General features: G+C 39.2%; 1 protein-coding gene across 32 annotated transcripts in view; it reads left to right on the top strand.

Annotated features, from left to right (window-relative positions):
- Positions 1–16,482, top strand: part of SORBS1 (sorbin and SH3 domain containing 1) — a 4,096,285-nt gene that overhangs the window by 3,433,690 nt on the left and 646,113 nt on the right. For all 32 annotated transcript variants that reach the window (XM_044056121.1, XM_044056122.1, XM_044056123.1 and 29 more), the window contains one exon: positions 2,791–2,972. In XM_044056121.1, coding sequence (XP_043912056.1) covers positions 2,791–2,972 — 182 coding nt within the window. The remainder of the gene's footprint in view (positions 1–2,790; positions 2,973–16,482) is intronic.

Here is a 16,482-nt window from a genome sequence, read left to right on the forward strand (position 1 = left end):
GTGTTTCAGTAATCTGTCTTGCATCCCTTCGGTTTGCTGGATTCTTTAAGAAGGAGAGATGAGAGCTGTCAGGGAATCTGTGTTGTGTATATTTCAGTATGTCACTTTCTTTGTGGCTCTGAACTTAATTGAAATTGTATCGGGAATTAATGTTCTTTTTGCCACAGCTCCTTCTGGGCAGTATGTTGCCCCACATTACTTTATTAGCACAGTTATTAGCACTGTTTTTGGCTTCATATCCAGTATAGTTGTACCAAGAAAATAACTTTCTTCTCAACATGTCATTCTAGTATTCTGTTAAATCTCTCAAGTTATAAGGCTTTGTATGAGTTGTTTTCTTAGTCATTAAGACTTTTACCAACCCGTTTTATCCCTACCAAACTTCACCCATGGCAGTTTAATCCAAGACTGTAGCATGTCGAAGAAGTAGGAAGTAAGGACATATGGAGTCTAAACACCCACAATGGCTGCGTGCAGACTTCAAGCGTTCTATTAAAACGATGACTGTAATATTGTAGTAGAAAATATCAAGTCATATTGACCTTTGAATCATTGAGCTTTTCACTTCATTGTTGTCAGAATCATGGACTCCCAGGAGTGTGTGAAACACACCGTAAGTTAAAATATCATTTTACTTACACATTTCCTCATGAACATGTGTATTTCCATTACTAGTATAAGAATGCACAAAAGATTGGCTGCATTTTAAACAATAGGAAGCAAACTGTAAAAGTGCAGTTTTCCCAGTGCTCAGATGGAAGGGATCCTAGTACATTATAGCAATAACCCACGCCTGGGTGTGGGTAATGCTAAATTTACCCACGGTTGGCGTGGTTTGGTCCCGAGGGCGAAGCCCGAGGGACCAAACAAAGACAACCGTGGGTAAATTTAGCATTACCCACACCCAGAAGTGGGTTATTGCTATTATACCATGACATTATTTAAGAAAAGAAACTGTTACTTTTCTTAAATAATGGCATAGTATAATGCCTGTTTACTGCCCTTCCACAGATGTCTGGCATCCGGCAGTTCTGATGTACTGCGCGCCGCGCAGTACATCAGAGTTGTGGGAAAACGGAGAAAGCAAGATCTCCGTTGCTTTTTTTAGTGTTTCGCTATGTTAAATGAGTTTAACATAGCAAGACAGTTTTAAAATAAGCAACGGACATCTCCGTTGTTTATTTTAAAACTGTCTCGCCATGTTAAACTCATTTAACATAGCGAGACACTAAAAAGCAACGGAGATCTTGCTTTCTCCGTTGCTTTTTTAAAACACTGTCTCGCTATGTTAAATGGGTTTAACATAGTGAGACAGCTTTAAAATAAGCAACGGAGATCTCCGTTGCTTATTTTAAAGCTGTCTCGCTATGTTAAACCCATTTAACATAGCGAGACAGTGTTTTAAAAAACGAAGTTATACTAATGGAAAAAAGTCCGGGCGACCGGACCTTTTTCCATTAGTATAACTCGATTTACAACGGGCACGCTGGCCAATCAGCGTGCACGTTTTGGGGGGGTCATGGTATAATATGTATCTGTTCATTAGGTCAGACCTCCTTCCACATCCTGTATCTACAGCAACATTTCTGATGTTGCTATTAAGAAAACTGGATTCATATTTGGTTTGTGGGTCTAGAATCTCAGCTGGTTGTTGTTTGAGAGTCATAAGATATACCTTCAAATGTGCGCTTTTAGTTGGATTGGTGTTCAGAATCCATTGTTGTTCAGTCAGGTTCAACATCTAAGAAAGTGCCATGGTGCTACTTTTGGCAAGTCTCAGCTTGTTACTGTTGCTGTAGTCAGTTTCAGTGTGCCTAAAAGACTAGAGCAAATGATGGGCATGTCTGCCATATCAGCAACTGCTCTTAAGTTTATATATATATGAAAACAGAAAGTTTCTAGAAATCATCATACTTTAGTTGAGAACAGTGCAGCTCTACTGATCATTCTCCCTGTATTTCATATGCAGTACAGCTGTCAGAAATATAGTAGTAGCAGTAGTAGGAGACCCCATTTAGGAAGAAGTTTGCATCATTTAGTCATTTGTGTAAAAGCTTAAGCATCCCATGTAGCATGCTGCTTTATGGTGAAGTTATTTCACAACAGGAACACCAACTGGGTGATGAAAGCAGGTTTTAGGGGTGTAAGCAGTGCAGATGATGATGATGATGCTTGACGGGTGTGGTGTGTGTTCTGTTCCAAGTGGATTAGTCTATCTTTGCTGACACCCCTGAGGACAGAAATGTAGAACAATAAAAGTAAGAGCAGGATGCAGCATGATAATAATTGCCTCACAAGCAGGACCCACAGCTGTTAATATAGGTGGCCTCTAAGTTCCATTTTTGGCAGAGAATTTCTTTGCCAGCTTGGATCTTTGAAGATATGCTGTATGATAAGTAGCTCCTAGTATGTAATTGAAGAAGGTAGGGCATATGAGTAGAGGATTTGAAAGCCTTTTTGGGGTTGGGATTTGTGGTAGTCAAAGCAAATATTGATGAATCACAACCACCACTTCCAAAACATTGCTTGCATGTGTGCAGCACCTTGCCTTCTTCCTTGTGAGTTTTGCTTGTTGTGAAGATTAAATATTTACTTAGTGTTTTAGTGCAACTTCTTTATGCCATAGAATCTTGTTCTCAGGGTGGTCTCATCTGTGACTCCTTTCTCTTGCATTCTTTTCTCTATTTGCAGCACTTTGCATTCTACATCCTGTCATACATTTAAAAAAAAAAAATTTTACAGAGTATGTTCTGCAAAGACATTCATAGATATTTCTCCTTTTTTCATCAGACTCTGTGCCTGATAAAGCATCTGACTTCAACCATAGATCTTCAGTTGGGCAAGAAAGTTTTCATGCTTTTAATAACTTACCAAGTGACAGAGTGGACATGGACAGCAGACGGACAAGGGTCCCAGCAGGCTTTTCTTTGATTAACAACTCCTCGGTGGACGAAATGGACATACCACTACGGGTAGGAAGGCAGTGTATCATAATTATTGCTTCTCAGCAAACAAGCAAATATGTCGGCAGACTATGACCAACTACAATATGTGTTGTCTTATGTTATGGACCTATCACTATTTGTGTAATGTAGTAGAAAAGTGTCTGAAGGTACTTTATAGTGGTAGTGCCACTATTGCCTGCATAGAATGAAGCTGAAAATGGTCTCCAAAAGTAATGTGACCTGATGTTGATAAGAGGCACAGCCATATAGTCGTGATTGGGTGTATATTAACACACCAAAAACTGAATTGCGCAAATCCAGTTTGAGCGACACAGAAACCGCTAATATTTGAAATATCGCAAGAATGAATTGAGATCGCCGTAGGGAATTTTTCCCTTTACTTCAATGGAGTGCGATCTTGGAGTTGGTATATTTAAGTAGCGGGGGTATGGGGGGGGGTTCAGGGGGGCTTGCCCCCCTGCATAAAACAGTGACAGTTTTTCTGGTAGCTTTTTTATTTTATGGTTTCGAAATGTGTGGTTTTTGCGCTTTCTGTGTCACTCAAACTGGATTTGTGCAATTCAGTTTTCGGTGTGCTAATATAGACCCGTGGTGATTAGTATTAGTAAGAACTTGTGCTATATGCGGACTTTCTAAAAGTGAATGTCTAATCTCTTCTTGAAATGTGCAGACAAGTTGTTGTCCAAGACTTGTGCTAGTGCTTGAATTAGAGCTGATGATGGGGTAGTGAATTGCAAAGCAAATTATATACTTTTTTTCTTAATTGTCTTAAGTATGCATGAGGTTTCAGGTTATGTCTATCCCTAATTATGTAAGGCAACCCCCATCTTGCTTTTTATTTATCATTATATTTCAACAGAAAAATGTCATAAAACATGCTTCTAGGTCTACCCAGTAATGTACATGTGCTTGTTGAATTCCTGAGTTAGAGAAGAAAGATAAGTTTCATCTCCTTACCAAAATGTATTGCAGGTGTATGAGTTCAGCTGCAGGCCATGAAGTATTTCAGCACCTGTTAAGTAGAAATACAACAGTATAAGTGTAAAAAATCATACTGATTAAGGGCAGGTTTGAAAACCTTATGAAGTAAGACACACACACACACACTTATATGTCTTGTAATGTGGGTATAGCTAGAGCAGATTAGAAGTTTGCATTTTGAGAACGTAAGCCTTTTTCTTCTTAAAAACATTGATATTTATCAGGTTTGGACATTTAGGATGCACAGTCCAGGCATCAGTTTCTGGAAATTCAGATACATTTATTTATTAGAACCTTACAAACTGTTATTAAAGGTGAGAAATAGAAGTACAGTGAACTGGGCCCATCCTAACTGCATTCCAGGCTTGGGAACAGACATGTATTACTTTGGAGCTTGCAGAAAGAAGTTTCATAGGTGTTTACTAGGATAATGACCACAAGGGCTTTTTTAAGCCTAGCCATGCATCCCAAATCTCTGACAAGTTCTGGTACACTTGATAAATGTAAGCAGAGGCCTGGGAGATGAACCATTTACAGGCTGCCTGTGTCCACTAGAGACATGGGTGCCAAACCAGGAATGAATTTCCTGTCCCCCATCCAATTTTCCAAGTTACACTTGAATTGGGTTAGGGAGAACACTGCTTCACATGGATGTGGTGGCTGTTCCAGAGACAGGGTAGTCTCTGGGATACACACCTGTCCTCTCTAGCAGGTCCTATTTATATCACAGGCAAAGTTTAAGTATTTACAATGGATAATTCTGGTGCTGATTGTTTTGTGGATATGCAGGAGGTCCATCAGAGTGGGATCTGACAATGCACTGTATTCCAGGCAAAGATCTTCCCTCAACAACCTGTAGGAGACAAAATACAGGGATAGGGCATTGAGGTGGTCTGCATAGGACATGTTACTTATGCCCAGTATTCTTTTAGTAAAGAACCTCTGTGAACATTCCACTTGGTGGATATGCCTGGTTAGGTACATACCAAAGGGAGCATTGTGCTCCTCACCTTGGAAGATACAGACATTTGTGCAGTCAGAGAGACCTGGTTCAAGGCTGTGGAGAGTACCCCAGCCATACTGGTTTACACCTCCTTCCACACGTTAAGACCACAAACTAAAGGCGTGAAAACTAAAGGAAGCAGTGTATCAATTTTCATTAAAGATAAATACACCTTTAGATTGGTCAAACAGCATTATTCCCCAAGATACTTCAGGTGCAATTAACTGTTGGTAGGACACCTATTCAAGTAATTGCCAGCTACAGGACCCCTCCATGAATCAGGGACCCACTGTGCCTATTTGGATCTACTTTAGTCTATCAAGATACATCCGAACACCATAGTTTTGGGTGACTTCAACTACCCATCCTTTGACTGGGAAAATTACTCATGCTCAAACTCACTTGCCCAAAGTTTCCTAGACTTCAGTAACTCCAATGCCCTGGACCAGCTGGTTGACACCCCCACAAGGGGTGCCAACATCCTGGATCTGGTGCTTCCCAATATGGGGGACCACTGTAGCACCCCCACTGTAAGGTCTTCCTTGGTGACATCTGATCACAAATCAGTATAATTTGAAGTAACTATCACACCTGACCCCCCCCCCCCCCCCCAGCAGCAACTAAACTAAAAAACTTCTCCAGAGCGGATTATAATCTGTTATGAGATGGTAAAAATAGCTTTTCTGCACCTCCGCCTCAGATTGAACTGGCAACTATGCCTAGTTCTACACCAGTGCTTTATACAAACACCTGCATAACTGCATTGACTCAGCTGTACCCGATAGGACCAAAACAATCTCCTCAAGAAATAGCAAACCTGCCTGGTGGATAACTACCATTAACAGGCTTTACAATAAGAGAAGGAAATTGCTATCTAAGAGTAAGAGGGAACGAGCCCTAAACTGAAACACTCCCTCATCAGCCTAAACAGATGAATAAGACTTCTTGTGAAGTCCTCCAAAGCAAACTATGCATCCAGATTAGCTTCCTTAACTAAAGACAACCATAACGCATTATTTAGTTACATCCGTAACCTAAAAGGAAAGGCCGAGATTTGTGCCAAACCGGTAGTTAATAATACCACATATACTGAGCCTGTGGACATAGCTAACCTATTGGCTGACAGGTTCTGTGAAAACTTCACTCCCATGTCCAAGCCACACGTACCCCATGACATCCCTGCCACCTGTCCCCTACCTTGTATCTCTAAAGAGCAGGTTGTTAATGCCCTCTCTAAGGCCAGGAATACAGCATCTATGGGACCTGATAACATCCTAGACTACGTCCTACATGGACACCAACAAGAATTAGCAACACCATTGGGTACTCATTTCAGTCAATAGTCTAAGCACTGGCTTCATCCCAACTGAATGGAAAATGACCACCATTATCCCTTTACACAAGGGGGTTGCTTTCACTGACCCCGGGAACTATAGACCTATTAGCCTGACTAGTCTTATCTGCAAGACCACGGAGCGAATCATCCTGGACCTTATCATCAAAGATATAGGTAATCTCCAAACACTTGACCTTACCCAGTTTGGATTTGTCAAAGGGAAATCATGCCTGTTAACCTGGTGGACTTCTTCATCACCAAGGCTCTGGATGAGGGTAAATATGTGCATACAGCGTACCTAGACTTAGCCAAGGCATTTGATAGTATTCCCCCACTCAGGCATCATTGAGAAATTCAACCAGCTAGGTATCAACCCTTATTTCGTTAGATGGGTTGCTAACTAGCTCACTGATAGAACTCATATAGTCAAAATAGGGGAATCCACCTCCAGTAGCAGACTTATAACCAGTGGTATTCTGCAGGGATCAGTCCTTGGATGTCTACTGTTTGGAATCTATTTCTCCAAAGTACAAGCAAAAACTAAAGGTCTGTGCCTGACAAGGTTTGCTGATGACTACAAACTGGGAGCAGACATAGACTCTTCAAATGATGTAACAGGGTCTTACACAAACAAATGATTGGTGCCAAAATCATGGTCTTAAACTCAATGCAAAAAAAACATTTATTATCATCCCTTTTGGTAAGGGTGATGTTCCTGATAACTATCACATCAATAACAACACCTTAAGTACACACTCAGTGGTGAGAGACCTGGGCAGTCAGGTTGACAGCAACCTCACCTTTGACCACCATGTCTCCATAGTGGTAAGAAGGGCATTCTGTATTGCTCATCTCAAAAGTAAGGGCATTACCTCCAGAAAAAAAGAAGTTATAACCTCTCTGTACTCTTCCCTCATCAGCCAAATAATTGAGTACAATCCCCTATTTGGTATGTACCGTTCCAAGCACCTGCAGCAATTGGAGACCACAAAGGTTCCTCACAAGGAAGATTCTAGGTCTTCAACATCTGTCCTCTGTGGATCATCTGAAATCACTGTCACTTTATTCTGTTTCATACAGAATACTCAGAGGTGACCTCTGCCTTGCATACAAGGAAATCTCTGACCCTGCTTTATTAGAAATGCTGCATGTTCGTAAGTCAAATGGTACACGGGTTATTCGCTCTAAAGACCTTAACCTGGTATGTGACATTAATAGAACCTGCTTGAGGGGCAGATTTGTTTTCCATAGTTACCACACCTTTGGAACAGACTCCCACTTCATGTCAAACAGAGCACCTTATTGGCCTTCTTCAAACACAGTCTGGACAATTGGATGGGTAACTGTAAATTCACCCCAGGGGTTCCCCCTGTGTTCTTCTTGGGCAGGGGCAATAGGTGCTGATCATGGAAATAAAAGTAGAACTTAGCTAGGCTTGTATGGGCCCTAGGGCCATTAGCCTAGTAACTGCCTATGATCTTCTGATCATCCTATGATAGTTTTGATGAATGCCTAATACAGTGGAGCATTGACTTCCTTACAACTAGGTGCCATACCTTTGTTGATAAGTTGTGCAACACAGAATGTTCTCACTACTGTAGACACATGATAGTCAAAAGCTAGATTACTGGCTAGGTGCATCCCTAAGTTCCTGACTACTGGGTCAACTCTAAGGGATGTGTTGTCAGTATGATAGTTACCAGGGTGGAGGACATCTCAAAGGATATTATTACGCATTTCTTGGCATTTAGTTTTATTCCATGGCTCTGACACCAGTTGAACATCTGTGTCAGCCCTTCCTGGAGAACATTTGTGTTGGTGTGGGATTCAATGACAGCTCCTAATTTGTAGTCATCTAAAAATTTAGTTAGACAGAGGCCATTGACATTGGCCTTGACTTCAGAAAAGTAAATGGCAAAAAGGGACAGTCCGAGGACTGATCCCTGAGAGACTGCACTTGTGACTGGCCTCTTTGTATCCAAATTTTAACTTTCTAGGTCCTGTCTGTGAGTCATTTGGTTGTCTACCAGATGACATAGGGGTTTGTACCTAACCTCCTGAGTTTGTCAACAATGCCTGAGTGGGGTATTGCTGACCTTCTCAAAGAAGTCCACCAAGTTGAGTAGAATGGCCTGCCCTTGAAGAAACCAAATTGGGTTGGGTCCAGTGTCTTGAGGTTTACTATATCATTATTGATCATTTTCCTGATAATTCTGTCAATGGCTTTGCATATGAGACTAGTGAGACTTATGGGTCTGTAGTTTCCAGGGTCTGTAGATGGGCCCACCTTTCTCCAGAGGAATGACTGTTGCTGTTCTCCATTTATGAGGCACAAAGCCTGTTTGAAGGCTGCAGTTAATTAGCAATTTCAGATGGTCTGATAGGTCATGTTTCATGCTATTTAGAAGCATTCTGGAATATTCCACAAACACTTCAGGAAACAGCAAAATACAAACACAGTCCAAGTATTAAGCCAGTTCTTTATTCACGATCTGGCTATTTTTATTTAAGGTTTTAAAAAATTCAAGAATATCACCCCTGCATATCAAAAAAAGATCATCAATATAACGTTTGTAAGTTATAACATTCTTTTTGTAAAAGGAACTTGGGTAAATATATTGTCTTTCAAAATAACCCATATACATAATGGCATATGAGGGTGCAAAAGCAGCCCCCATAGCCGTTCCCTTTAGTTGCAGGAAAAATTTCTTGTTAAAGCAAAAATAATTGTGGGTAAGACAAAAGTCTAATAGTTGAATCAGGAACATAGTTCTAGGTCCATCACCTAGCATCTCAATAACCGCTTCCAGCCCCACCTCTTATTGATGTTAGTGTATAGAGATTTCACATCAGTTGTCACCCAGTAGTAATCATTGCACCATTTAACATGGGAAAGTTCATTAATTAACTCTTGAGTGTTAGATATATGTGCCATAACTTTACTTAACTGTTTTTTCAGATGAAAGTCCAAGAAGAGGTTAACATTACTTAAAAAGGAGCCTATTCCTGACACTATTGGCCTACCTGGAGGTTTTTCTAAACATTTGTGAACCTTAGGTAGGACATAAAAAATAGGTGTCAGTGGGTTTTTAATATATAATTTACACACATCACTGTGGCTAAAAAAGCCAAGGCGTTCCCCTCTTTCCAGTAGGTTTAATAGCTCAATGTTGAATTCTGTTATAGGATCCCTAACTAAACACTTATATTCAGCCTCATTGTAAAGTAAATCATTTACCATTTCACAATAAAAGGTTTTATCTGTAATAACCCAATTGCCCCCTTTATCTGCACACTTGAAAATAAATTCTTTTTTAATATTCATCAAGTTTTTCAAGGCCTTCCATTCACTTTTATTTTGATTATATTGTTTCTGATTCTTATGAAACTTGCTCATTAGTGACGTCATTTCTTTAAATATAATCTTAAAAAATGTGGCAATAGCAGGAACCTTAATATTTGGTGTGAATTTATTATTTGAGGCTAAATAAGGTAATACCAATTTTCCATAGCCTGTGTAAAAGCCTTCAACATTTTCATTATTGTCATCCACATTAAACACATTTTCATCTTCAAAACCAAAGTCAGCATTTTCATAATCATATATGGATAAATTTAACAAACTTCATCATCATCATCATCACTACATTCAGTATTATTCTCATTAGATGAACTATTCACTGTGTTAGTAGTATAATTCAAAAAGTATATTTTTAAATACAACTTTCTGACAAACATTTTCAGCTCCATATATAGGTCCCCAAGAGAAGGAATAAACGTGGGCACAAATTTACTGCCTTTAAGTAACACTGATCTCATATCATCATTAATAACCAGGTTAGAAAGATTAATCAAACACAGAGTCCGTTCATTAGACACACTCACATTTTCATTCCTTGAAGCGGTTTCTTCCCTTTCTACCATTCCTTCCTCGACCCGATTTACTGTTCTGAAAGGAACTGTCAGTTTTGGTAGAATTCAAGGCACTATTTGCGCCCTCAACTTCAACATTATTACTATTAGTAAAATCTGCAAATGTAACATTTTTTGCACCAAAGTTATTTCTCTCTCGCTCTCCCGAGGACGCTGATACACTACGCTGTCTCTGTGAGTTTCTCCTGACCTTTGATCTACTACGCGTCATCTCACGCTGCCAGGAAAAAAGGACACCAGTTTCATAATCCTTCACGTCACGCAACAGTTTATATTGAGAGTATACACTTTTCTGTGATCCTTTGAAGGTGAAAGGCCGAGGTACCAGATCGTGAATAAAGAACTGGCTTAATACTTGGACTGTGTTTGTATTCTGGAATATTGTCTGGGCCCATTGATACAGGTTCTTGGCCTTAAGAGACCATTAAGGACGTGTTCCCTAGTGATAGTAGGAGGAGTTATATTTGATGGTATTTCCCATGGGAAAGTTGGGGGGGGGAGGTAACATGCTAGTCTAGCTGTGCTGGCTCTGAAATTAACCACTAAGCTGCTATGTTAACTTTTGTAGTACAATATGTGACCTAATGGGTCTACTTCATATGACCTAAATTTCATTTGACTGAAATTCATTTGACTGAGACCAAAACACTGAAAGTTCAAAAGACTAAAAACTTGTTTGTCTGAAACTCATAATACTGACACATTAAAGTAAAAGGTATATGCCCTTTTCCTCACTGTAGTGCGATCCTGGAGTTAGTATATATAGTTAGGGGGGGTGTGGGGGGCAATGCCCCCCACATACTTTATACATTTTAAACCATACACATGGATATTTATAACTACAATGAATAACTATTTGCAGAAAACAATATTTACCTAAATTATGTGGGGGTCTTCGCTCCCCCACACCCCCCAATGTGGGGGGCTGTGCCCCCACACCCCTATGTATACTAATTCCAGGGTTGCACTACAGTGGGGAAAAGGGCATATACCTTTTACTTTAATATGTCAGTGTTATGAGTTTCAGTCAAATTAGTTTTCAGTCTTTTGAACTTTCAGTGTTTTGGTCTCAGTCAAATTAATTTCAGTCAAATGAAATGTAGGTCATATGAAGTAGACCCGGCCTAATATATACCCTGAAATATGGGAAGTAACTTCACATGCAACCATTACTCAAAAAGGACTGGTTACACATCTGTTTCAATAAGTATTTGGTCAGTTTCTTATAAGCAAGGAAATGAAAAAATGTTAGCGTGAGGACTTGGAAGAAATCTTTCCCCAAGGAAACCTTCTCCATAAATGGTGTGGAAAAAAAGAAATCTGTTTTTGGCAGAGTGTCTGCCTATACTCTGGAACAAGCTACTATTCCCAAGGTTAAACAGTTCCTGTGTCTGTCTTCTTTTAGAAACAGATGATGATGTCATGAGCCATAAGAAATACAAATGTGAGACTATATGCAAGATTTATTAATGCCTGCACTAAGTGCACATGATCTGTATTCAAGAACATCTGTACCACTTTTTTGTGCTTTCTAGTCACTCAGAAAGATTACACTAAGTATACATGTAGTCTACACTTTGTGGTAACCTTTATGAATCCTTGATATTTAAGGCTGCAAGAAAATCAGTAGGAAAACTAAAATTAGGAGGAAGAAGGTGTGAGTTATGCTTGTGTTGTCTGTTCACTCAGAATGGTGGACACTTAGTGTAGGTATTAATGAACCCTAAGGTATGTCTTTCAAACTTGTAAAAGAGCAGTAACTTGAAAGCTCGGTATTCAGACCTGTAAACCTGTGCCATATTGGTGTTAAAGTTAGAAAGCAGGCTGGGCTTAAGAGTCAGTCATATCTTAATGGTGTTGTTGACAGTATCAGTAGCCTGCCTGTTTCAGCTAACATTCTCCTTCTGTTGGAGCAATTTAATTTAATTTTTTTTCAAATAAGCAAACAAATTTTTTACAGTATTTACAAAGGTGCAGAGGTACAAGGATACTGAAACACTAGTAACTAATCTAAATGCTAGATTATAAAATAACTAATTATTAGCTAATATTCAATATAGTTATCTAAAGGCAATTTCAGTTTTTGTCCAATATTTAAAATTAATCCTTTTCCCATTAGATCTTATAGAAACCACATTAATTTCTTTCTGACATATAGTGGCGGTTAGGTTAAAGAAGTCACTAAAATTAGGAGAAGAATTGTTTTCTACTTCGTAGTAATAACCTTCCTGGCTTAGGTCAATAGACTCCAAACTAATGGATATTGTGAAGTGCTGATACAATCTGGTATAGGTGTATTGGTTAAAAATAATGCATTACTAATTACACAGTTATCAGACCATGGTGCTCTAAAAGGGATTTCATATAATTCCAATGTGTAATATTCTTTTCACATTTCAAACATTTGGTACCAGTCTGTTTTAAGGGGTTTTACAGGTCCAAGAAATAGTTTATTTAGTTTTATATATTTTATTAATCTTATATATATATATATATATATATCTGCCTAACATACAAAGCTATGTCAAACCCAGAGCTGTTGGACATGCTCCACTTAAAGAAATCCCAATCCCTCTGAGCTACATGCTCTAGGGACCTAAACCTTGTCACCACAATAAACAGAATATGTTGGAGGGATAGATTCCTGTCCAGAGACTAACCCATACTCTGGAATAAACTACCTGTCTATATCAAACAAAGCTCCTCATTAGCATTCTTCAAGAAAAATCTTGATGACTGGATGGGAAATAGGAAATTCACCCCGGGGATCACCTCTGTGGCTCTGCTCGACAGTGGCACAGGAAAATCATTTTCTTGGGTGGCAAAAGCCAGGGTACCTTTTTGACTGGGCTTGTATAGGCCCCAGGGCTGATAGCCTTGTACCTACCTATGAACCTATATTGGAGCAAGATGAATTCTAAAAATGTATTTCCAAGCAAAAACTTTCCAAAGTATTGAGAATATTGTTAAACCAATATATTTGAGAATTAAATCCTTAATAATTGTATTGCCTGTTTCATCTGTTTAATTTATCTTCTTCGTCTTCTTTCGGCTTTTGCCGGTTAGGGGTCGCCACAGCAGATCACCTGCCCACTTGTGATTGGCAGTGGAGTTTTATAGTGTCGAGTTGCCAGCCTGGCACCCAACCTTCCACTGAAGGCACACACATGCACACACTCACACCTAGGGCCAATTTGGAGTGTCCAATCCACCTACAGCACGTCTTTGGGATGTGGGAGGAAACCGGAGCACCCGGAGGAAACCCACATGACCACAGGGAGGACATGCAGACTCCGCACAGAAGGCACCCCAGCCGAGGATCGAACCGGAGAACCTCTTGCTGTGAGGTGACAATGCTAACCACTGCACCACCATGGCCGTCCCCACCACTGTGGCCGCCTGTGTAATTTATATGTTTTAATAAAATCCCAGTGTTTATTATTAACCTTACACTCTAATTGTGAGATAAGCAAGCAATAATGCCTGACGGGGTGTTTGTTAATGTGTAATTAACACCCGCCCAGGGGGTGTTACGAGGCCTGACTCCACAGGCGGAGGGCCTCTACACCCTTGGAAGGGCATTAATTACACATTAACACACAACCTGGAGGGGAGTATTGCACTTAGACAATGTGCTCGCTGTAAAATTGTTGTTTTACTTTATTATTTATTTTTTTAAGTACTATATTATTTTGTTTTTTATATTTTTAATGTAAAATAGTTCCTCCTCCCCCTGTTTCAAACTTGCTATAGTATATGTTAATGGTGTTGAAGGAAGCATTTTACATCAAATATATATATAATATAATATAGTGCTTAAAAAAAAATAAGCAAGTGAAACACAACAATTTTACATGCAGCCCATTCTCTCTGCCATAAACACATACACAGTCTCTTTTGCTTACACACACATACATACACACACAGTCTCCTCTACTTTCATACACACATTCAGTCTCACTCTCTCTATCTCTCTCACAGGCAGTCTCCTCTGCTTACATACATGCATTCACTCACACATCATTCTTGCTTTCTATCACTCTCACACAGACACACACACACACACACACACACACACACACACACACACACACACACACACACACACAGAGTCTTTCTGCTTTCATGCATGCACACATGCAGACAGAAACATAAACAGATTTCTGTTTCGATCGATTGCTGTCTCTGTCTTACTCACATACACACATATACTCCCACACACATGCTGTATTTTATTTTTTTATTTTACACTCACTAAACAGCAAAAGCAGTGCTTAGCAAGTGTAAAATAATGGCTCACTCACTCTCACTTTCACTGACATGCACAGCATACATTCACACACAGACATAAACACGCACGTGCACACACACATACCTTTTTTGTTGTTGTTATCTTTTTTATATTTTACACTCGCTATACAGCAAAAATGCTGCTTAGTGGGCGTAAAATAATGGCAGCCATTCCATTTCCTCAGTCCGAGCTCCATAGCTTGATAAGCTGCCATGAAGCAGCAAACTCATTTTTCACCAGGCATTACTTGTACATTAATACCCTGCTGGAGAACGCTTGTCTGCAATCAGGGTATTGATGTACAGTTTGCCCATTGTTTAAACTTATATAACTTAGATGAGGTAATCTGAATATCTACATTTTTGTTAATAATTAAAGTGAAATATTTCCATAAATTAGGATAGCATTCTCTTTCCTAGTGCAACACCACATTAACTCTCGACTTAGAAAATGAGGGGGCGTTGTTAATTCTTTCTATGTGATATCAAACTGCTTGCTTGTCACCCATGCCAAAATTGTGATATTTACTGGAAGAAAGACACTGACCAGCATCCTTCTTTTAAAGGTCAGTTTATAGAGACAGGCCATATCAGAAGGGATGTAGTTCAGGCACTTTTTAGACTGGGGCACCATAGGACACAAAAATTTGGGGTGAGATTCCACCTCCATCTGAGATGAAGAAAAATATAAACATTGTCTGTTTTAGTCCCCTTGACCTTTCAGACCTGAGAACCCTTCATTCATCCACATAGTCTATCCTCCTTATTTATTTATTTATGTACTTACTTATTTAGTATACTGGTTAAGTGACCCTTTTCAGCCACAGCCTGTGCCATCAATAGCAGCAAGTACAATGGTAGTACATCTAAAATTAATGTTGCTATGCAGTCTTGGTGCCCCGTATTAGTAGTTTTAGATGGAATATAGGTACTTGCCAGTGTTATCCTCCTTCCCTGCCAATACTTCGTTATTAGCATAAATATTTATCTGTCTTTTTCTGTTCTGTCACTACTGGAGCCTCCTTCACAATTCGCATTATTATGCCTCTTTTCCTTTCTCCCTGATACTGTGCTGAATAGCCATTCTTAAGTCATTTCTTTGCCAAACTCACATGCTCATTTCTATCCCAGTGTCTTCTGTAACACTGCTATTTTCACACTACACTACCAAATGTAATTTAGTACTCTTTGCTTAAGATCCATAGGGAAGTACTAGGCAATCAGTCTGCAAACCTTTCAAGCCTAGACAAAAAATATTCAAAATGTTCCTGTAGTCTGAAGGAGGCCAAGACAAGATAGATTGTGAGAGAATTTTAGGCTGCAGTTGTCTAGGTTTACTTTGAAGATGGCAAGGTTGCTACTCTGCTTAACATGTTGTGGAAGTTTGTTCCAGAGTTGAGGCAGTGTTTTTTTAAACACCTTTATTGAATTATCACTTGTGACATAGGCATACTTACATGTATATAAAATTAATCAAACTGTATTAATAGTTAAAATTAACAAACATTATGCCTCACATAAATTGCTATATATCATATAACCTAAGCAACATTACATAAATTATTAAATTCCTGCCTCCCCTTTTTTCCGCAAGAAACATCTTTATTAAACCATCACTTACGACATAAGCAATTACAGATTTATATAAATGAAAACAAACCACATCAACACAATCCTAGTTGCAAGAATTTTACGTCACAAACCATATTGACACACTCCCAGTTGCAAACATTATACATCACTTATAATCTATCCAATCATTTTCAGTCAAGCGTTGCATAGCTCATTTAAGTCCTGCTGTATTCAGTTCTTCAAATATAGTTGGTTTAGGTTTTGATTTCCATTTTCTAGTAATTGCTTTTTTGGCAGCTACCATAATTAGAGACAGCAAGGCAATTCCGATTCTGTATCATAGCTCAAAAAAAAATATCTCCTTCATCACACCAATCTGCCCACCCAGCTTCTCCAACAGT

This window comes from Protopterus annectens, chromosome 14.part0 (assembly GCF_019279795.1).
Source record: "Protopterus annectens isolate FY-2018-M chromosome 14.part0, PAN1.0, whole genome shotgun sequence".
NCBI lineage: Eukaryota > Metazoa > Chordata > Ceratodontiformes > Protopteridae > Protopterus > Protopterus annectens.